The 22,521-nt window shown below is 46.8% G+C and overlaps 1 protein-coding gene across 4 annotated transcripts; it reads left to right on the top strand.

Annotated features, from left to right (window-relative positions):
• Nucleotides 1-1,788: 1,788 nt before the first annotated feature.
• LOC115087484 (myosin light polypeptide 6-like) lies at nt 1,789-20,087 on the top strand. Of its 4 annotated transcripts, XM_029594730.1 has the most exons (8): nt 1,789-1,937; nt 2,078-2,105; nt 2,220-2,249; nt 8,358-8,501; nt 13,249-13,422; nt 18,315-18,392; nt 18,779-18,820; nt 19,719-20,087. In XM_029594730.1, the coding sequence occupies exons 1-7, from the start codon at nt 1,935-1,937 to the stop codon at nt 18,805-18,807; spliced, it is 486 nt and encodes a 161-aa protein (XP_029450590.1). In that variant the 5' UTR covers nt 1,789-1,934; the 3' UTR covers nt 18,808-18,820; nt 19,719-20,087. The 4 variants fall into 4 exon arrangements, with proteins under 4 accessions (XP_029450590.1, XP_029450589.1, XP_029450593.1 ...); XM_029594729.1 differs by lacking the exon at nt 18,779-18,820 and having other exon boundaries at nt 1,792-1,937; XM_029594733.1 differs by lacking the exons at nt 2,220-2,249; nt 19,719-20,087 and having other exon boundaries at nt 1,793-1,937; nt 18,779-18,807.
• The last annotated feature ends 2,434 nt before the right edge of the window (nt 20,088-22,521 follow it).

The raw sequence follows: 22,521 nt of genomic DNA, 5'->3' as shown, positions 1-22,521 counted from the left end.
CGGCTGCCGGATCAACCGGACCCGCCAGTGCTCCTTGGTCAGGCTCATCCCCTGTCTCCCTAGGAGCCTCGTCGGACTCCTCGGATTCATCTCTCCCCGAGCGGCCCCCTCTGAACAGGGAAAATCCTTTGTCTGCCCAACTTAACCTGACCAGAACCAGACCCAGCCCTTCCCATGGGCTGGGCCAGTAGGGGCTGGGAATGTGACTCCATCAGCAGCCTGTTGCCTGGCCAAATAAGCATCGTGGAGCAACAATACAAATTCAGGCAAAAAAGATCTCACTGCTCCAGCCCCCTCAGGGAATGTGGCAGGAACCGGCAGCAAAGGGCTTTCCTCCCCCCGACCGTTCCCAAAGTCAGACCTGGCTGGACCCAAACGCGGAGGACCCTCCCCCACGGCGCAGGAATAGGCACCGAAAAATCTAATATGGCCACCGCTCCCGTGCCAGCTGGGCAAGAAGCAGTGCCCAGCCCAGATCCCCGGCACACATCCGGCCCCAAATTGCCCAACCTGTGACGCTGCTTCGCGGCTGGGGAACTGTCGGAGGAGCCCTCCCCTCCCTCAGCACAACCGGCACAGTGTCCGCCCCTATTAAACCGTGAACAAGCAGAACCACGAGCCATCACAGAGGGGAGAAGCTTCCCGATACGGGGAGACCCAGAGACCATTAGAAACCGTAAAAAACAAAGCAGTCCCCCTCACAAAAACAGCCCCTCTTACTGCCAAACTGAGAGGAGGAAGTCGCCCGCACAGCCATGCTGTGCGCCCCGTTGCCTGACTGAATCAAATACCTTTTTTTTTTAGTCAATAAAAACTTTACCTTACTGAGACTAAGAGCCTAAAAAACAAGGCACATAAGAGCTACTATGCGCATGTGGTACCCTTTGTACATTGTCATGTTTGCAATTCAATAAAACCGTTTAAACTAAAAACAAGGCAAGTCTCAGGAGTAGAGGAATAAACCCTGATGAAGCCTGCAGCCATCTGAGCGGCCTCGTGACGGGGAGGGATCTGGACAATCAGATTTATACCCCACGGGCGCACAGACAAGCACACAGAAGAGTAACAACCCCCGGCTCGTCCACCTCAACCAGACGGGGTAGAACCCAAAAGGATTCCTAAAAGGAAATACATAAACCCCCGGGAGGAAGACTCAAAAGAGAAAGTTATTCAAAACCACAGAACTGCAGTTTTAGCACTCTCTACCATCTGCTGGAGACAGAGAAATACTGAGGGACTGCAGGTGGCACTGGGGTTTATGAAGCAGTGTCAGTGAAACTTTCTTTGTCTCCATCTGCTGGCAGGCATGCATAAACCCAGGAGTCTGGACTGATCCAGGTACCTTTTTAAGATGAAATTTCTCCTAAATCTAGATCTCTAATTTCATTTGCCTAGATTTCAGTGTTTAAGTTAAATGCCTGGTGCTGAAAGTAATTGTTAAGAACCAAAGTTGTTTTTTTTCACTCTAATTCTGCCCCATAGCAATCCAATTTTCAGTCTCCTAAATGTAGACTCTCAGTCTTAGTCTGTTTTCAAAGGGGCCGATTTAGTTACCGAAGTCCCGAAGTTAGATACTTAAACCTTTTGAAAACTGGCCCCTATATTACTTGCAGAGAGAATACAAATATTTTGTGTTCATCCAACTGACCACAAGGCGGCCACGAAAGCTTAGCACAAATCTCACCACCACTATGCGTGTCAGTTGCGCCCAGCAGGCACCAGATGTCACCAGACTGACGAGCAAAACCAGGAAGCGTAGGAACTTCCGCCTCCTCCCCACCCAACTGAACTGCTCTTATAAGGAGAGCGCTTGACGTCAGTGCTTGTGATTGGTGGTCGAGGATTCCTTCGGCAATTGTGTCGTCACAGAGAGTTGAAAGCGGTCGATCTCTAGGGCATTTGCTACATTTCGGACCGCAGCGGGAGCAGCAAACATGGTGCGGGGCATGCAGGAGGGGAAGAGGGAGGGCGACAGCCGGGAAATTGGAGGGCTGAGTGTTTGGGGGAAACTGGGGGATTGGCGGGGACTGTAGGGTGTGTCCGGCCAGCTCTCACCCACTCTCTTTCCTGTTAACAGTGCGACTTCTCGGAAGATCAGATCAGCGGTAAGTGACTGCGAATTTCGGGGGCTGCGGCCGAGCCCCGGTCCCAGCCGCCCTCCCCCGGTCCCTCTCCTAACCTTGTTCTTTCTCTCTCTCTCTATCCCCCGCACTACTTAGATCGAGTCCCCCCCCTGAAGCAGATCGCCGGTAAGTGCAGGGTGTGTGATTCCCTTTAAATTGCCCGTGCCTGTAGTGTGCCCCGGAGTTTGGCAGCCTCTTCCCACAGGGTGCCCGGTAGGAGTAGATCGGGCCGGCCTCCCTCCCTCCCCATCACATTCCTCCTCCTAACCCAGTCTGTGCAGGTAGGACCCGCCCCCGGCGTCTTGCCGTTCCCCATAACGTAGCCATGCGTGATGGAGTGAGCGGGTGAGGTGCTCCTGCTCGGGATATGTCGCGATAATGGGCTGGACTGGGGAGGCGAAGACTATCCTTCCTCCGGGGTAGAGCCCGCTCACTCGCTGCCTTATATGGGTATAGAGCCGGAGAGAGGCTCCCCTGGGCGGGTTGAAGCTAAATGCTGCGGCGTGAGGTGAGATTGTACTAAACCGGGATTTTGGCCTCTGCCTGGGAGGTGAATGGCTTTCCTTTTTGCTTAATCTCCTCTAGGCTACGGGGCCCCCAAACTTCCCAAGAGAAATGGGAAATGTCAGATCATCACCTGGAGTGGATGGCCCTCTTGCATGAACTAAAATGCCGAGAAGGGGGAAAAAAAATCGGGTTCCAGGAATGTGGAAAATATGCCAGTAATTTGTAGAATGCCCCAAAATCAATTCTTTAACCCCCCCCCTCCCCCAGGTGTGTGGTATGCCTCCTTCACTCTTACCCCCTCCCCTTATCATTCATCCTTTCCCTCTCAATAGCACCCTACTCACACTCACCCCTGTCCTCATCTCATTTGCCTTAATCTCTTACCCTCCTCTCATGCTGGCCCTCCCTCCCCTCTTTCTCACCCCCATTCTTTTCTTGCCCTACCCCCTCATTTGCTCCTTCCTTTTTTTTTTTTTTTTCCTCCTTCCTACATCCCCCTTCTCTTTTACTCACCCACTGTCCTTCCCATTGGTGGGGCCTGGCCTTCCTGCCAGTTGTCGCTTAATGGTTTGGGCCTGGTGCCTCTTCTCTCTCTGCCAGCTGTGGGTTAAAATAATTCCTCTGCAAGCCTTATGTGGCTGTGTGAAGGAAACATCTTGTGGGCCAGCCAAATGAGCACTGTGGGTTGTAGTTTGGAGACATCTGCTCTAGATCTTTGATAGAGGAATCCCAGTTGGAAGCTCCTGTCTGTCCCGCCTCTGGGTCTCTGTGGTGTTTATCCACGGGTAGCTGACCAGACACCCTGGGGTGCTGAATCTGAACAGCAGTGGCCCTGTGTGAACAATGAAATTGGTGCTCAGCACTGGTGAAAGATAATCATCTTCACTCCTCTGCCTGCAGCCTCGCTCTTACCTTCCATTCCTTCCATTCATCTCCCATCTTTTCCTCCTCTTAGCTTCCATTCCCTATACATACCAGGATCAGTCCAGACTGCTGGGTTATGCCTCTCTTCTAGCAGCAGGAGACAGAGAAAAGCTGAAAAGCACCCCCTAGATAACCTGGTGTGCCACCTGCGATCCCGCAGTATACTCTGGTTCCAGCAGATGAGGATGGAATAACCTGTGGTCCTGATCCTTATAGATAACTGTTGCTTAATCAGTTTTAGTAAGGTTTTTTCCTTATTCCTCTGACTAAATCAACATACTGTAAGTTTAAAAAAAAAAAAAAAAAATTAAACTCCAAGACAGCACCCATTTTCTTCCCAGTTTATGTTCCTGCTACACAAGGCATATTTGGAAGCTGAGTCTGACTGGGAAATGCAGTCTCCTCCTCCGGCTAAGACTTTTTTTTAAGCCAGCGGAGGAACAGGGAAGTGTTGGAATACAGCTTCCTTGTCCAGTTCCTAACCAGGAGTTCCCAACTCCCACCACGCCTCCGGATTCTGCAATCCCGGACCCCTCCTCAGTGGATTTGAGCGATGACGTAGATAGCGCCGCTCCGGTAGAGGGGGATGATCCGCCAGTGCTTCGCTTGTTCCGCAAAGAGGAACTGGATCCATTAATTCTGCATGTCCTGCAAGAACTAGATATTCCAGCTCCTGAACCAGTGACGGATTCTTCCTCTGGGGATCCCGTTTTTATCTGGCTTGTGATCTCCTCCGCAAACCTTCCCTTTTCATCTGAAACTTTTTCAGATTCTGTCCCGGAAGCCTCTTTACGAGTTAGCAGGGCTATGGAAAAGCTTTATCCGCTGCCAGGTGAGTCCTTGTATCTTCTTAAGATTCCTATGGTGGACTCAGCCATCACGGCCATAGCTAAGCACACAACGATTCCGGTAATGGGAGGGGCAGCTCTCAAGGATCTTCAGGATAGGAAACTGGAAGTTTTACTCAAGCGCTGAAACCTCAAATATTCACTTGGAGTGCGGGCGGCCATCTGTAGCAGCCTGATGCAGAGGGCTACCCTACACTGGGTTCAGCAATTGCTCACATCTCAGGAGCTTCCTCCGGGGGAGGCTGAACAAGCGAACCGCATGGAATCTGCAGTAGCCTATACGGCTGATGCTTTGTACGATCTTCTTCGTACCTTGGCTCGTACTATGTCTTCGGCAGTTTCAGCAAGACTGCTTCTGTGGCTCCGTAATTGGTCGGCTGATGTTTCGTCAAAGTCTCAGCCGGGGTCCTTTCCTTTCAAAGGGAAGCTGTTTGGGGCCGAGCTGGAACAGTTGGTTAAAAACTTGGGAGAGAACAAGGTTTACAAGCCCAGACAGTCTCGTCCTTTTGGCACGTTCCACAGTCGTAACCTATAGTCCTGATCCTTATAGATAACTGTTGCTTAATCAGTTGTAGTAAAGTTGTTTTTTTTTTTTGTATACCTCTGACTAGATCAACATACTGTAAGTTTAAAAAAATAAAAATTAAACTCCAAGACGGCAAAAGGGCAGGCACGACTAGGCAGTGGCCTATGGCCGTTATACCCAGAGATTGGCTCCTTCCTGGTGAGTTGGGGAGATTTACCGGTGGGCCAGTCCCTCTCCCCCCTCCTGTACAGACCCAGAGAAGTTGTAATTCCTCTGGGCTATGGTGGGTACGTATGTCTGTGCACTGAAGGCAGGGAAGCTAATCCCCCCTGCTTGCGTTTTTTGTGTTTGTTTTTTTTGTCAAGCACGGTGCTTTTAAAATTGAATTGGGCATATTTTACCTTTGTTACTCAGCCCTAGCCTGTCTATTTTTCTCCCGGGCCTCCGGAAGGGGTGGATTTCTCCACCCTCCTGCACTGCCATGTTTTCATGCCACGCGGGTCCCGTTGTGATGCTTGTGGAGAGCCTCTGCTCCCGATGTCGTCCCGTGGCTTACATAAACAGTCAAGGGGGTACAAAGAGTCAGCCGGTAGCCACAGAGTCGGACAGATTGATGGTATGAGCAGAACACAATCTGGCCCGTCTGGCGGCGTCTCATATAGCCAGGGTGGACCACGTCCAAGCAGATTTTCTCAGTCGACAAAGGCTAGAACCCGGTGAATGGGAACTGTCAGAGGATGCGATGGGACTCGTGACACACCGGTGGGGTGTCCCACGACTGGACTTGATGGTGGCTCGGTTCTTCAGTCACAGACGAGAACACGGGTCGGAAGGAGTGGCCGCCCTCGTCCTTCTGTGGTCTGCAGACATTCTCCTTTACGTGTTTCTTCCTTGGCCACTGGTGGGAAAGATTCTATGATGAATAGAGTTCCACCGGGGAACGGTTATTCTAGTGGCTCCGGAGTGACCGCGACGACCGTGGTTCGCAGACCTGATCAACTTGGCGGTGGACGGTCCCTTGTGCCTGGGTCATCTGCCAAATCTACTCCGGCAGGGTCCAGTATTTTTCGATCAGGCAGCTCACTTCTGTCTAGCGGCTTGGCTTATGAGAGGAGACAGTTAAGGAAGAAGAGCTACCCGGAGGCTGTCATTACCACTCTTCTACGCGCCCGAAAGACATCTACTTCGCTCACCTACATTCGGGTGTGGAAGTTTTTTGTTTTTTGTTTTTTTTTTGAAATTTTTTATTTATTCTTTTCAAAAACAGAAAACGCAACAGACTTTCAGATGAGTAATAGTCAGCAACACACACAGGATTTACACAGCCCTGTATACAATAGTAGAGTGAAAGATCCTCCATCCGATCATAATTGGCTGGTGCACTTGTCATGTAACAAACCGTTTATATAATATCACGTGTTCTGTCATTCTTGGAACATATCAAACATCTTGGTATTAGGCTTCTCAGGTGTGGTGTTGAGAGGCTGGCAGGGGCAGTGCTAAGTCCCTTACGCCATTTACCCAAGCAGTCTTACAGCACTGGATGAGATGGAGGGGACGTCTGGTGGGGGACAAGAGTATTTACCACCTGACTACCTTTTTAATGCATCCACGATTCCCCCCCCCGGGGCAGGATTTCGCTTTTGTCAGGCGATGGCGGCAATTGGGGATCACCACAGCAGGACAATTTTATCAGGGGACCCAGCTGATCTCAGCCATAGACTTGCAAGATACCTATATGTTGTCCCCCATGGATCTGTATTCATACAGGCAAATTATACATTTTTTTTACGATCAGAAGGAACGCCTGGTGAATTGTTCAAGGGCAAGTCCTTTGAATCGTTTTGTGAAGAGGCTGGGCCCTTATCCAAGCCTCTCTCCTGGCTATATATGCTTATCAATAGTGGCCCCAAACTTAAGATGTGCTATCAGACCCGGTGGGAAGGAGACCTTGGGCAGGCCCTCTCGGACTCAGACTGGGACCAATGTCACATGATTATGGGACGGGGCTCTATCTCTGCCAACATTAGAGAATGGATATAAATTACTGTATAGGTGGTATATGGCACCGGAGAGATTACATTGTATACAACCCCAGCTGAGTGACCGCTGCTGGCGCCAGTGTGGGGAGAAGGGTACACTTTTTCATATGTGGTGGAGGTGTAAAACTGTACAGGGCCTGTGGGCTGAAGTGACCCGGTTTGCCTCCAAGATATTTGGGGTAGTTGTTCCGCTAGACCCCAAGGGTTGCCTACTAGGTCTGGTTGGGGGGACGGGTAGCGACAAACAAAGAAGGTTGACATTGCACATTTTTGTAGCCACACGGTGTGAAATTGCGTTCAGATGGAAGGCTGATAAAGCGCCCACCTTCGCACATGTCCTTTCTAGATTGGATAGAGTCTACCAGTTGGAATATCTTACTGCTGTTCAGCATGATCGAGTTAATAATTTCTTTGCCATATGGGAACCTTACCAAGAGTGGAAAACTAAACAGCATTGATTCTTGCTTGCACATAGTTGGGTTAGTACAGTAAGGGGGGGGAGGGTATGATCAGGGGGGGCTACAGCCTAATACCAAGATGTTTGATATATTCCAAGAATGACAGAACACGTGATATTATATAAACGGTTTATTTGTTACATGACAAGTGCACCAGACAATTATGATCGAATGGGGGATCTTTCACTCTACTATTGTATACAGGGCTGTGTAAATCCTGTGTGTTGCTGACTATTACTCATCTGAAGGTCTGTTGCGTTTTCTGTTTTTGAAAAGAATAAATAAAAAAAATTTCAAAAAAAAATATATTGAACGCATTTTCTCAAGTGAAGTCCATAGGAGCAGTGCCATTGAAAGTCATTCCCTGCCACCAGCAGAACCTGTGTAAGTCTATCTTGGTGTCTGTGGTTGCTGAGATGGGTTGGGAAAAGAGCAGAGACCACGGAGTCTGTGCTCACCTGAGAGAGGTGGCCTGAGGTAGATGCCTGTGAAACGTCGATGGCTTCCAGTCTCCTGCCGTGTCGTACGTGATGGAGCCGTGACTAGGGAGGCAGGTGTGACACTCGATCCTGAAGTGAAGCATTCCCTGAAAGATTTGCTTTTAGCATTTTGACAGGCTGCTAATGGTGGCTATCCAACTTCCCCCAGAGACAAACATGCATGTGCCTGTGCTAAGGATGAGATTAGCAAACTTGAAGTGTCCCCCCCTCCCTCTTTTTAAGAGGTAAATACTTCCACTGCAGGTTTTAAAATCAGCATGTGTTCTAACTACTTGATGCATTCTGGATTGGCTCTAACATTGTGTTGTGCTGCCGTGACCCAGGCGTTGTAAAGAACGCTGAATCTCTGGCCTGCTCACGAGTGTGTGGTGCCTGCTATGAGCACGCTGCCTGTCCTGCTTTTTGATTTGACCTTTCTCCTCTCCTCAGAATTCAGGGAGGCTTTCCAACTCTTTGACAAGACCGGAGATGGCAAAATCCAGCTGAGCCAGTGCGGTGATGTGATGAGGGCCCTGGGTCAGAACCCGACCAACGCTGAAGTTATAAAAGTTCTTGGCAATCCCAAGCCGGAGGGTGAGTGAGCCCTTGCTTGGAGGCTTTTTTTTTGCGGTGCTGGGCTGTGCCTTTCAATTGAGGAGAAATGCAGAATAAACTCAAAACCCTAACCTCCTTCCCTGCCTCATACTCTTATCACCAACTTTTCCATTGTTTCTGATCTACTTAAAAACAAGTATTGCCCTCAGCAAGGTTTTATACTGATAGAGGACTCTGGAAATCTCACTTGGAGAATGACAGTTGTTAGCATCTTGAGACCTAAAATGTTTTAAAAGAGAAATGTATGACTATTTCATTATGCCTGTGTTCTCCTTTGGTTCAGAGGTTTTGATGCCGTTGGAGGGGCTGGAAATATTCTGGGTGCTGGTTCGGCTGAAAAAAAGATGCCAATGATCGGGAAGAGGGGTGGGGTTTAGAGCAGGGAGGAAGAGGGTTGGGACAAGAAGGGCCTGAGTAATATCCATGACAAAGGCGACATTCCACAAGAAGAAAAAAAACTTGCATGGAAAATAACAGATGCAAGTTAGCCAAAAATGAAAAGTGACTTTACTTGGCTCCTAAACTTTATTTGCCTGTCTTTCTCAGTTACTAACTTTTTTTTTTTTTATATTAGACTAAAGAAATATATTTAAGCTCTGTAAAGATCACCTATTTTGGCGTTTGCCAGCTCAATCTTAGTAGCCATAAATATTTTCCCACCCCTTAGAGAAGAGACGGCTGAGGGGGGGATATGATAGAGGTCTTTAAGATCATGAGAGGTCTTGAATGAGTAGATGTGAATCTGTTATTTACACTTTTAGATAATAGACTAGGGGGCATTCCATGAAGTTAGCAGATAGCACATTTAAGACTAATTGGAGAAAATTCTTTTTCACTCAACGCACAATAAAGCTCTGCAATTTGTTGCCAGAGGATGTGGTTAGTGCAGTTAGTGTAGCTGGGTTCAAAAAAGGTTTGGATAAGTTCTTGGAGGAGAGGTCCATTAATGGCTATTAATCAAGTTTACTTGGGGAATAGCCACTGCTATTAATTGCATCAGTAGCATGGGATCTTCTTAGTGTTTGGGTAATTGCCAGGTTCTTGTGGCCTGGTTTTGGCCTCTGTTGGAAACAGGATGCTGGGCTTGATGGACCCTTGGTCTGACCCAGCATGGCAGTTTCTTATGTTCTTGAATTTCTGCATCAGTCACCAGGTAAATATTAGATTTAGAGCTTGTTCTTCACCCTCCCACTCTCCTTCCCCTACCAGGAAGGTACTCAGTCAGCTGGGGACCACAGGCATTAACCAATTGCGGGGCATCTTTCAAAATGCTCCATGATGTCACAAGGTGACGTGACCTCACCGAGTAATTGAGCTGGCTGTTTTCCCTATGGGAAAGAGAACCACCACCACCTCCCTGAGGTTCTAAGTGCTAAGGGTACACGAAAAGTAGAAGCCAAGGGTCACTGGGCACTGACAGATTTGAATGAAAAAGGATGAATGGCTCTGAAGTTAATAGATGCATGAGACCAGTGTTATAGAAAACTAGGCTGAAACTTTTTTTCTTAACTCTCCTACACTTGCCAGAATTAGAACAAATGTCTTTTAATCTAAAAAAGAAACAAAACTGTGTGCAAGATATTTTAGCCACCTCAGCAGTTAGTAACAACTACAATGCCTGTATGTATCTCGTCCATAGAGACGTTCATTTTTCATTTAACCAGAATTTTCATTTGTAAATTCCTGGATTTTTTGCAAAGGTAAAAATTTTGGTTTGAACAGATTTTCACCCTAATGTGCATCTTCAGCAGTTGCAGAGGCAGCGTTTCTTGTAGCGCCCCCAAGTCTGTGCAGGCTGAAGAACCTGCTAGAAGTACAGCAGTGAAAAAGTGCCTCAGCCATGCTCGCCTGCAGGAGCAGGAGAGCTGCCTTGCAGGCTCAGTTCTGTTGGATCTCCTCGCCGGGTGCTGGAAGCCACCTGCCTAGGTGAGAGCTTTTCCGGCACATGGGAGAGGAGGTCAGCAGAACTGAGCCTGCAAGGCGCCTCTTGGATCCTGTAGGAGTGTGGCTGCCATCGGGTCGGGCAGTGCCCGGCTGTGATTCAGTCACCCGCCAGAGCTTCCTGGCAGGATCTCTGCCTCTCTGATGTGCAGTGTAGGGAAACGAGCGTGATGCCGAAAACAAGACAGAGGAGGAGCTTGGAGCCACCGGAGCTGGTAAGGATGAATTATGGTTTGGGAGAGGGGATTCTTGGGTGGGGAGAGCGGGGGCAGTTCTTTGAAGGGGGAGAGAGATGGGGGGGGGGGGGGATGGATTCTTGGGAGAGCAAAAAGATTTTGAGAGAAGGGATTCTGGGGTGGGAGGTTTTTTGGGAGAACTTCTGGAGGGGGGGGGATTTTTGGAAAGGGAGACTGAAAGTGGCAGAAAAGGGGGAAATGCTGGGGAGGGGAGTAAAGGGATCAGGATCATTTGAGGGGAGGTTATTTAGGTGGGTTGGGAGAGACTGAGACGGTGGGCAGCTTCTGTCCACCAAAATTCAGATATTCTCCTGAAAAATGCATTTTTTTCCCCTACTGACTCTTCTCATGTTCTTGTCAAAATAAACCCTGATAAAATTTCTGGGAAAAAAATGAAGGTCCCTTCCCTACTTGTGCACACAAGATTTGCCAAGCTGTGTCAGAGCAAGGTCCATTGAGCCCCAGCATCTTGCCTCCAACAATGGTTCGTTTTGGGTTGCGAGTACCTGGTAGATCTCAAGGATAATGCTGGCCAGGCTTTCTGTAAACCACTTCTTCAATTTCACCTTACTTTGTACCTCGTTCCTGAGTACCCACAGGTGTATTTTTTTCTGGCTTTTTTTTTTTTTTTTATCCATTGGATATCGATGTAGTGGGAAATCTTATGGGATTTCCAGAGTGTGTTTTTGTGCCGCTCGTTTTCATTGGCATCTGCTTTAGTGCAGTTTGTTTGCAGAGGAGAGGGGGCTGCTTTAGGCTTTAAGTTGCAGATTTGGACTTGAGAGGAGAAGGCGTGTGCAGGCCCCACTGCAGACCGTTCCTACTCTATATGTGATGAGGTAAGGGGCTATCTTCGTTCATGGAGGGGCACTGCCTGCAGCAGTGCTTTCCCCCAGGCCCATACGTAGGCTTTCTTGGGGCAGTGTCTCCAAATGGGTTAGCCTTTGCACATACTATGACCGGAATGAACCTCCCTCATTAAGTCAAAGTATGTTGGATGTGATCTTTTTAATATTTACTCTACTACCAATGCCATTACTGCTTGCGTTGTACCAGAGATATACTTTCTGCCATTCATAATATGTAAAGGTGCACCAGGATGATACTTAATCAGGCCAGTGGTGCCCAATACAGTTGGGATTTTCTGTACCTTTCTGCTTTGTTTTCTTAATCTGATTGCAGTTCCTTACCAGGTCCAATTCAAAGCCTTATGCATTGCCTTCAAATCGCAAAAGGCCTGTGCCTTTAGAAATCCGCCCATAAGCTGGGATCGGAAACTCTCCAGATTCCCTGCTCCCAAAGACTCTAGGCTGATCTGAACCTGCCTTTAGGCAAGAGCAAGAACTGGCTCTCTGAAACAGCTTTTTTTCCATCTGCCAATGACACTGTGCAGAGTTTTTTGATAATCTTAAACCTGCCCACCAGGATGTGGCTGAGTTGACTTATATCCTTTCTCTGTAAATCCCTGTACATAGCTCCTGAATACTGTACATAGAATCTATATTGCTGATAGAGGTAGGGACTCTTAAGGACTTAAACCTCTGAAGAAAGCTGCTAACTACTTCATATGCATATCAATAGGCCTCTGATAGTCTCCCTCACCTTACTTGATACTTTTATAACCTAAGTAACTCTACAAACTTCTGTTTCTAGCATATATTTAAATATTCTTGTATATAACTAAATGACACAAAGCATGTGGCTCCTCTTTTAGATTGACTAATATGCCTCAAATTGGCTAAGTTTATAAGGTGCCACTCACTTGACTTTTTTTGCTACACCAGACCAACACTGTTATCCCTCTGAATATCTATAACTAGGTAAGCTAATGCGGTCTGTTTTTAACCATGAATTGCTTTCCTTGAACTTCCTGGCTGGAAAGGCACAATATGAATTGATATGTACCTTCTTCCCATGCTTTGGATTTCTCTCAAGAGGCCAGACGTGCCACCAACATTTTAACACTGCATTGTGTGGTTAAAACCAGAATCTTCCACACAACCTACCTGCCCCGACCCCTGTTGGCAGCACTGCCTCTAGTGTGTTGCATATCTACACCGTAGCTGTGCTCTCTACCTCCATCTTCTGGAACAATTGACTTGTCTGGATTGGTTTAACTGGATTCAAGAGAAGAGAATTAACGGGTAACAATCTCTCTAGATACATTACTAGCACACTGTCAGCCATGCCCTGTGTGTAATTTTTTTTCATCTTTTTAGGTTTTTTGTGGGTTTGCAAATACTGTTGCTATTCATCAATGATTGTCTTAAGTTTTATAGGATGGAGACAGATTCACTCTCATATTTCAGCACTTTTGAGTATTGGGATCTGTTGAAGCCTATAATATCTCTAAATGTATAATCTTTGGATAAAGCCCATTCAGTTCTTGAAATGTACAATCTTGGCCTTCATGGATTCTTATAGACTGTTTGGGCATGGAGGTCATGTGGGATAGGGCTGGTGTGTGCGGCCCCCAGGTCAGAAAATCCCTGGCCTTACTCGGGGTGTCCTTGGGTTCTAATCATGCCCTCTTTTTTTTGTATTTGCAGAGTTGAGCACAAAGATGTTGGACTTTGAACGCTTCCTGCCCATGTTAATGGCTGTTAGCAAGAACAGAGAGCAGGGCACTCATGAGGACTATGTGGAGGGGCTGCGGGTCTTTGATAAGGAAGGGAATGGAACGGTGAACGCAGCTGAGCTGCGCCATGTCCTTGTTAGCCTCGGTAAGCTGCATATCAGACTTTCTAAGGTAGGGGTAGGCAGCCTTTTTTCTTTTTTTTTTTTTTTTTTTTGAAATGGTGTGCTAAGATTTAAATCGGGGGAGGGGTAGATAAGGCCGGCTGGCACTCTGAACCACCAGATTCCTTTCACACAACTCTTGAATATTAATTTAACTTTCAGTTTAAATTAGCTATGTAAAAATCATGTTTTTCTTATGAAAAAAAAATTATATAAAAAAAAATCTGTCCCTTTTCTCTCCAATACACACCCCCTATTAGGAAAACAGGCCAGGCTGCTATATAGATCCCTACACAAACTACATGCTAGTTAGCTGAATATATAATCTGTCACACATGCAGAACCTCACCAAATCCAGAATAAAGTGACACAAAGTAATATAAATTAGAAACACAAGCAAACAACTGGAAACAGCAAAAAAAACAAAACAAAAAAAAAAACTCTGCATATGCAACAATGGGAAAACATTATTCCCTGTACGTACCCGGATCAGCCCAGACAGTGGGTTGAGCCTCCTGTCCAGCAGAGGGAGACAGAGAAACTGAAAAGGTATCCTATATCAGGACAGTACTCACCCTGCGTCCCTTCAGTATTTCTCTGTCTCCCAGCAGAGGCAGGCAGTTGACCCTGCGGTTCCCTAGCTTTCTCTGTTTTCCACAATGTGGTGATTTTTTTTTTTTTTCTTTTTCCTCCTGATTGAGTCATTTTTAAAACAGTAATATGCCTCATAAAACATCAAACACAATTAAGATAAAACAATCCAAATACTAAAATATTAAGAATAAATATTTCAAAACAGCTGGCAAATGGAATAGCATCCAGTAATTAAACTCGTACACAAATTTTAAAACATTTTTCCAAATACCAATAACATTTCTAAACTGCAGACACATCAAAACACGCAATAATTTAAAACTTTTAAGGATGATAAAACTGCTCTCTATACCTGGGAGCTTCTGATTTCCAGTCACCCTGAGATGGTCATAAATTATTGGGGTGGGGGAGGTACACACAGACTTCCTTCTCTAGTCTCCAATCCACACACACTGTCTCCCTTTCCCTGTTTGCAATCTCACGCTTTCTCCCATGGCATTCTCTCTCCACATGTAATCACCCACCCACTCATTCCAGCTTGCAAAACATACTTGCCTGTGCCTCTTCTCTGCTATCATGGGGTCTCCTGGCAGCCGATGGGTCCTGTGTCTCTTTGGCTGTCACAGGATGTACTCTGCAGTGGCCTATAGGCTCTGAAGTCTTCAGCCACCAGCAAGAGGAAGTCTGCTGGCAGCCACCAGGTCCCTTTTTTGCTGCAGGCTGGCCTCCTATGGCAGCTTGCCTGATCATGGCACGCGCAGCAGTTGCGTTTAACCAAATGTCTCCTGCTGCCATCGGGCTGGTCTCGCGATAAGAGCTGTGAGACTGGCTCCGTGGCAGCAGGAGGTGTTTGAACATGACTCCCGCTGCCAAGGGAATGTGAGGGATGTATCTCCATGGTATTGTGATACCTATGCTACACTGGTCTGCTTGTCTTTATCAGCAGTGACCACTCAGCTGCTATTCAGTGCTGGGCTGCTGCCTCCCTACCAGTGTTTAAAAAAAAAAAAAAAAAAGCCTCACATTCCATTGATTGCCGACCCCTGTTCTAAGGGTAGGGAAAGTTCTGGTTTCTCCTAGAACAAGCAGGATGATGACACATGGGTGACATCGGATGGAGCCTGGCACAGAAAACATATGTCAGTTTGACTAGGCACACTGAGCATGCCCTAATCCACGCGTCCAGGGTCCCGCTTCAGGTTTGTTTTTATTTTCCACAGGGCTTTTGCCTCACTGTTACTGAGCTCACTTTCTTTCTCTCTGAAAGTGTTTGGGGAAAACTTTCCACTTTTCGTTTTCATGCCGTGTACGGGTCCCTCTCAGTTCCCCTGTATCTTAAATCAGGTGATTCTGTAAGCTTTCTGCTTCCATACCCTGTGGGGGCAGTGCCTCTGTGCTTGCCGGCGTCGGTTGCCCCCACTGCCTCTGTCGTGTTTCACCCCTTCGTTTCATGTTGTCTTGGCCTAGTTGGTACCCGAGGGCGCATCCTCTGCCTAGGGGCATCGCACAACTTATGGGGTTCTGTCTATCGTCCGCCAAGGGTACAGACAACCTATTGGGTGTCCTGCCAAATTCTCCTCAGTACCCGTTTTGGGGGCTGATAGTACATCAGCTCTTAGCCCTCTTAACGGCCAGAGCAGTTGAGCCTGCCCCACGAGGGCAAGGATTCTACTCCCAGTACTTTCTGATTCAAAAGAACATGGGGATTCTGTCTCACCTTAGACCTTGAGGGCCTTGATCAGATTTCTAAAATAAGAGTTCAGGATGGTTTCCTTGGGCACATTGATTCCCCTCCTGCAAGAAGAGGACTGGCTATGCTCCCTTGATTTAAGACACCTACACTCACATAGATCTTTCCAGGTCACAGGAAGTATCTCAGACTTGAGGTGGGAAAACAGCATGTCTAGTAGTGTTGCCGTTCAGGCTAGCTTCGAAACACCCCCCCCCCCCCCCCCACCATGTCTTTGAGGTGTCTAGCCGTGGTGTGGGTGCACCTCCGCAGGCTGGGAGTGAGTATTTTCCCTTTATTTGGATGATTGGCTGGTCAAGAGTGCTGCTCAGGCAGGGGAGATTGATCCAGGTGCTGGAGTCACTAGGGTTCATCAATTACCCAAAGTCTCACCTCAGTTGGTAAGTCAACAAGCAGGGAAGCACAGGGTCATACCTCCTCTGTCAGGAAGCAGTCCAGATCTGGTCCTGGGCTTTGACCCATGGAATGGTGCTCTGGAGCAGAAAACGTAATAGCGGACAGATTGAGTTGGGCCTTCAGACCCCACAAGTGGTCGCTCGACTAAGGGTAGCAAATCGGATCTTCTGCCTCTGGGGAACCCTAGACATGGACTTGTTCGCATCCCTCTGCAATGGGAAGGTGACTCAGTTCTGTTCCCTTTACAGGTCAGATGGCAAATCAGCCTCCTGATGCCTTTGCTTGTCATTAGGGCAAGGGTCTTCCATATGCATACCCTCCTGAAGCTTTGTGAGGACAGAGGGACTAAAATTCTCATAGCCCCTCATTGGCAGACGGGTCTGGTTTTCCTTCCGGAAACTGATCAGTCTGGGGACTTCCCCCAAATCTAATCATGCAGGATCAGGGCAGGCTGCAGCATCCCAACCTCCAGGCCCATCACTCACAGCCTGGATGTTGAAAGGTTGATGCTGCAGGTCCTGGTAGCTTCTAGAAAGCTTGCTACTAGAAGTCCTACAGGTTGAAGTGAAGGAGGCTTTTCCTTGTGGTGTGAGCAAAAGGCACTAGATCCTTTCTCCTGCCCCACACAAACTTCTTGACTACCTCTTGCACCTATCCGAGGCTGGCCTAAAAACCAACTCCAACTCCATTCAGGTTCATCTAAGTGCAATTGGAACATACCACCAAGGTGTAGATGGTACACCCTCTTTACAGCCCATAGTTGTTCATTTCATGTGGGACATGCTTCAGTTGAAGCCTCCCCTAAAGCCTCTTGAGGTCCCAAGACACAACATGATGCTAGCTCAGTTGATGAAAGCTCCTTTTAAGCCGCTGCACACCTGTGACCTGAAGTACCTGACCTGAAAGGTCATATTTTTGGTGGCAGTCACTTCGGCACACAGCGTCAGCAAGTTTCAGGCCTTAGTGACTTATCCACCTTATACCAAGCTTTATTGTGACAGGGTGGTCTTGTGTACACACCCTAAGTTCCTGCCTAAGGTGGTGACTGACTTCCTTCTTAACCAGTCAGTCATCCTGCCAACATTCTTTCCTAGGCCCCATTCTCGCACCAAGGTGAATGAGCATTGCATAGTTTGGATTGCAAGAGAGCCTTGGCTTTCTACCCGGAGCAGACAGAAGCCCATAGACAGTTTACCCAACTTTCTATTTCTTTTGACAGGAATAGATTGGGAGTTGCTGCTGCCAAACACTATCCAGTTGGCTAGCAGATTGCATCTCCTGTTATACTGAGGCAGGACTGCATCTTGGGGGTCATATCTAGGCTGATTCTGTCAGAGCCATGGCAACATTGGTGGCCACTTGTAAGCAGTTCCCATGGAGATCTGCAAGGCTGCAACATGGAGTTCTCTCCACATATTTGCATCTCGCTACTATCTGCAAAGGGTGATAGTAGGTTCAGCCAGTCTGACCTCTGGAATCTGTTTGAGGTGTAGAACCTCATTCTCTCTGCCTAGAACCCCTCTGTTACCAAAAGCACTGTGGTGGCTGTGCCTGTTGGCACCTTGTTGGTCCCCTTTTGTATGAGGACTACCATCCTGCTTGTCCTATGAGAGAGTTGTTACTGGTGTTCTCCTAGGACAGCCGGATGGTAGTCCTCACAAAACCCACTCACCCACCACCTCATGGAGTTGGGTTTCTCCTATGGTTTATTTTATTTTTATCATAATTCTGTTACAAGACTGAAGGACCCCACATGGATTAGGGCATGCTCAGTGTGCCTAGTCAAAGTTCCAGAAATGTTCAGTAGTTTTTCTGTGCCGGGCTCCACCCGATGTCACCAATGTGTGAGGACTAACATCCTGCTGTCCTAGGAGAACACCTGTTAAGGTAAGCAATTCTGCTTTTTTTGGGACTGCTGTTGGTCTGAAGATAGAAGCTGAATGCAAATCAAATGAAGGGAATATTCTGTAGGTAATGTGGAAGGGGTGAGGATGTATGGATAAGGTACCTCTTTTGTAACTGGGGGAAATACTGAACTTGGGTGACTTTAAGTGGCCTTGATATGCAGACTTGGTGGCCTTGGCCCATAGCTGCTTATGGGACAGTTTTGTGACTCTTGTGATCCTTCCCTTGCAGGTGAAAAGATGTCAGAGGAGGAGGTGGAAGCACTTGTGGCTGGACAGGAGGATTCCAATGGCTGCATAAACTATGAAGGTAAGGTTTGCACCTGTGAGCTAGTTTGTAGTGGGGAAGAGAATGGCAAGGTTTCTTTGTAACTGAAGTTCTGTAAGGGTCAGGTAACTGCTATTTGGTTTCTAGTTTTCTGTGTTTGGCAGTTGAGGGCGGGAGGGGTCTCTAAATCTTTTGACCAAATCATACTGGTTTAAGGCAGGGATGGTAATCTTCAATCCTCAAGAACCTACAAACGGGCCAGGATTTCTGGATACCCACCATGAATATGCATATACTGCCTCAAACACATCTCGTGCATATTCACTGTGGATATCCAGAAAGCCAAGGCCTGGTTGTGGTTCTTGACGTCTTGAGTTGGTGTGGCGTGTCAGTTTCTGATAGTTGTGTCCATTTCTTCCTTCCTGCAGCGTTTGTCAGGCACATCATGTCTGCGTGAGAGGCTCTCTGGGGTAGGCCTCAGCAACCTGCTGCTGTTTAAGTTTGGGTCTTAAGTTTTTTCCTTTTTTCTTTTTTTCCTTTAAGTCTCTTTTTTTTTTTTTTCTTAGCATGCTTCTGCATGGAGCTGACCTAAAGGAAATCCTATGTATCATATTTTTCCATAGCTATAATATGTATTAACAGATTCTGGGCTGAATGAGGCGGCTCTGACATGTGTCTAATTCCTAACCAAAGGAAGAACTTTGCTATGGCAACTTAGTCAAATTGGTCACCCATGTAACGGTTGGGGCCTAAGCAGCTGCGCCTCCTTTTCAAGACTGTTGCCATTTTTATGAAAGCTGGATTTGCTTTTGAGCATGAGAGTAAAGCAAGCTTTAGCCAGTAACCCCTTGTGCATCCCTTTACCAGAAATGAAAAGGTAGGAAACCTCTACCCCCTCTCTCATTTCCTGTTGAAGTGATCAGGGTGGCTGCTGCCTGATGCTGTCCCTTCCTCCTTTTTTTTTTGTTTTTTTTTCATTCTGTATTTTATACAGCAATGCTTTGACTGTGCTCCAGTGCGGGGCCCCCATCCATAGGGGGAGGAGGTGGTTGTATCCCTCAGTGTGGGGAGAGGGGCTCTTACTGCAGGGTAAGAAGCATGCTGAACCTCGGCAAAGCACCAAGGGGCCTCATGCGACTTAAGAGTAGCTGTAGGCATAAAGGAGCAGGCCCTGCTCTCCTGTATGAGGGGGGAAACTGTACTTATGGTGGGTCCCAGAGTCTCTTTGTATGTTTGTATTAAAGGACAGCCTCACAGTGGAAGAGTCTGTTATAAGACTTGACATACACCTGTAATATGAGCCCTTCTCTTCTGCTTGTGCTGGCAGTACATGCACCAGATCCTAACGTTCCTCTATTCTCTCCCCAGAGCTGGTCCGAATAGTGATGAGCGGCTGATGCTTCAGAGGATGACCGTTTCCGACTTCATTATCATTTTTATGTTGAAGTACCTATTTTCTGTGTAACTTCTTAAATTCACTGTAAGACCTACTTAAGCTGCAGCTGTATGTGCACATCCCCCCCCCCCCCCCCCCCCCCACTGCACACTTCCTCTGACAGATGGGAAAGGAGCTCCTTGTCCGTGCCTCTGTCAGCATCCAGACCTAAAAGTGTCGAGCAGATGCCCCCTCCATCTGTTTCTGTAGGGAGGAAGGCAAGATCCATGTTCTAATCAAGGATACGGAAAAAAATAAATTATTCTTATGCTGTACTGCAATAAAGAAATCATTTTTAAGATGCTGTGCTGTTGGTTTATTGCAGTCTCCAGGTGTGATTATGGTTTCCCCTTTTTTTTGAGAAGTCTTGCCACTTCGTAAACATTTTAATGTGAGCTGCAAGTATCCTTCACGGGGGAGGCTTGTGATGCTCTTCGACAGATGTTTGGTTGCAAAAGCTTCAAGAGGCAAACAGGAGCTGCTTACTAAACGCAGCCCTGGATTTGTCAGTAGGCACCCACTATGTCTCTGCCTAGGGTGGCAAACATTTAGGGGCAGCAGACCGACTAAGAATTGCTGCTTTCCAGCTCTGCAGAGTCTCATTCAGCAAAGAACAGCCCCCTGCTAACCTTAACATATCTGTACGTGGAGGGGTTAAAGATATCAAAAGTGCAACGGGGGTGGCAGAATCCTAAATCTTTCCCTGACTGTACAGACTCTTGACTTTATTTATTTTTTTTTTTTGTTTGTTTGCTGCACACTTAAAAAAAAGCTAAGACAAACTTTTTTTCCTTACTAGGACTAAAACTGTCTTAAAAAATAATATAGGATGGGTTGGTCTACTCTACCTGCCTCTTGTGCTAGGTGTTGCTCTAGCAGTGCCTGGCGGCTGCAGCCTCCTGCCATGAGGATCCCTTTATATCTGTCATAGGCACGCTTAAATTCTGCCAGTCTTTGGCTGTTACCAATCTTAACCTGTCTTTAAGCAGGTCTGAAATCAGTCACATTGAATTTCAACAGTGGGCAATTGTATCAAGGAGGTGAAGGGGGGGATGCTTAGCCAGAGGAGCTGCTGTAACTGCTCAGAGGAGGTCACTGCAAATAGACAAAGAAAAAGTGGAAAAATACTGCCGGGAAAGGAGAGCAATGGGCTGGAAGAATCTAGAGAGACCCTGTAAACTAAGACTTTTTTTTTTTTTTTTTCCTGAAACCTAAATATTTTGGTTGGTGCTCTTCTTTTCTGAAAGATTCTACTTTTTAAGCTTGTCCTCTCTTCCACTTCATATGTGTATAGTGGTGGCAGGCCTCTGCAATAATAGAAATAAACCATCCCTGCTCCTTGGACCTTACATTCTACAATGACCCCTTGACCTTGTCATTCTACAGACAAATATCCTGCTGCTATCTTACATGCTACTTGCTATGTGAATATCATGTTCCTCCCCCCCCCTTTTTTTTTTTTTTGAACTAATTTTACTGATCCAACACCACACTTTCACAACAAAAGGATAACCTGTCTCAAAATATATAGCCCCTGTATTATTATCCATAGTAGATTAGGTGGTTGGTACAATCTTTCATGGTTTTTCTCCCCACCCATCCCTCTTGGAAGACAGGCTGTCAAATTTTACTCTCTGGCATAACTCTGAACAGTAGATCAGTTCAATTCAGTTTCCCATCAGTCTGAGTGTTCTCTCACATTTACTTCTGTTGGTGCCAGTGCTCATATGCTTTCCAGATTTCTTCAAAGGACTCTTGCCTTCCCCTCTTGAAGGCTGTCGGCTAACTCATAAACTATATACCTCCTTCCAAATGCTTATAGAATCTTCCTACTGGTGGCATTATGGGTTTTCCTCCAGCAATGTGCTAATTCACATCTGCCTGCTCTGGCAATTTGCTGTAATAAGGCTGTCACTGAAGTATCTGGGCCTGAGACTGGCATGTTCAATAACCAACATATCCCTTGATGTCTGCTTCCCTACAATGCTGTACATCAAATTCAATCTTATCTCAATATCTGACCTTAAAAAGGTGCCCTTCACTCTGTCTCCAACAATTTTCCTCCACTCCAGGGTATAAATTGTGGAAGCGCTCTGGGGTCAAATAACCAAAAATACCTTACTTGAGAGCCATTTTCTACTTTGAGTAGATATGGCACGTCCTGCTGAACTAACAGAGGTCCTGCATCTTATTTAAAATCTGCCCTAAATCATGTTCCCATGCCACTGTGTGTCTGGATTTTCTTTTAAATCTCCATTTGGGATACTATAAAAATTCTAAATAAATAAATAACTATATATTCTGGATATTCCTTGTGTCATCTGGTCAGTGTGGTCACAATAACCTTCAAAAAATATCTTCCCTTTTAAGAATGCACTATTTCCTAGCACCCAGACATTCAGAACCAGTGGGTTATATGTCTCTACCAGCAGATGGAGTCAGAGCAAAGTTGATATTACAGTATATATACCCCTACAGTGACATCAGCCTGCCAGGATTCTCCATCTCCAGCAGATGGTGGACGTGCATCTCCCTACTGGGGATTGCTTCAAATTTTAGGAGGAGAAATAAAAGGTTTAATTCGCCCTGCTGTCCTGTGGTGATACAAAATGGTCCTGCCTCCACTTGAGAATTCCTGAGGTGATGTCCATGGTCCCTCAGATGAGTGCCTTGGTCTAGTAGCTGGTTTTCTCAGTGGCCGTGGACTTAAGTGTTAAAACAGCGGAAAGGCAGTGG

This window comes from Rhinatrema bivittatum, chromosome 3 (assembly GCF_901001135.1).
Source record: "Rhinatrema bivittatum chromosome 3, aRhiBiv1.1, whole genome shotgun sequence".
Lineage (NCBI taxonomy): Eukaryota > Metazoa > Chordata > Amphibia > Gymnophiona > Rhinatrematidae > Rhinatrema > Rhinatrema bivittatum.
This window is presented reverse-complemented; position numbering and strand designations above follow the sequence as displayed.

Coding starts and splice junctions, on each gene's coding strand:
- LOC115087484 (XM_029594730.1), top strand. Junction 8,502..13,248: donor TGGCAATCCCAAGCCGGAGG/GTGAGTGAGCCC, acceptor TTGTATTTGCAG/AGTTGAGCACAAAGATGTTG. Junction 13,423..18,314: donor CCATGTCCTTGTTAGCCTCG/GTAAGCTGCATA, acceptor CTTCCCTTGCAG/GTGAAAAGATGTCAGAGGAG.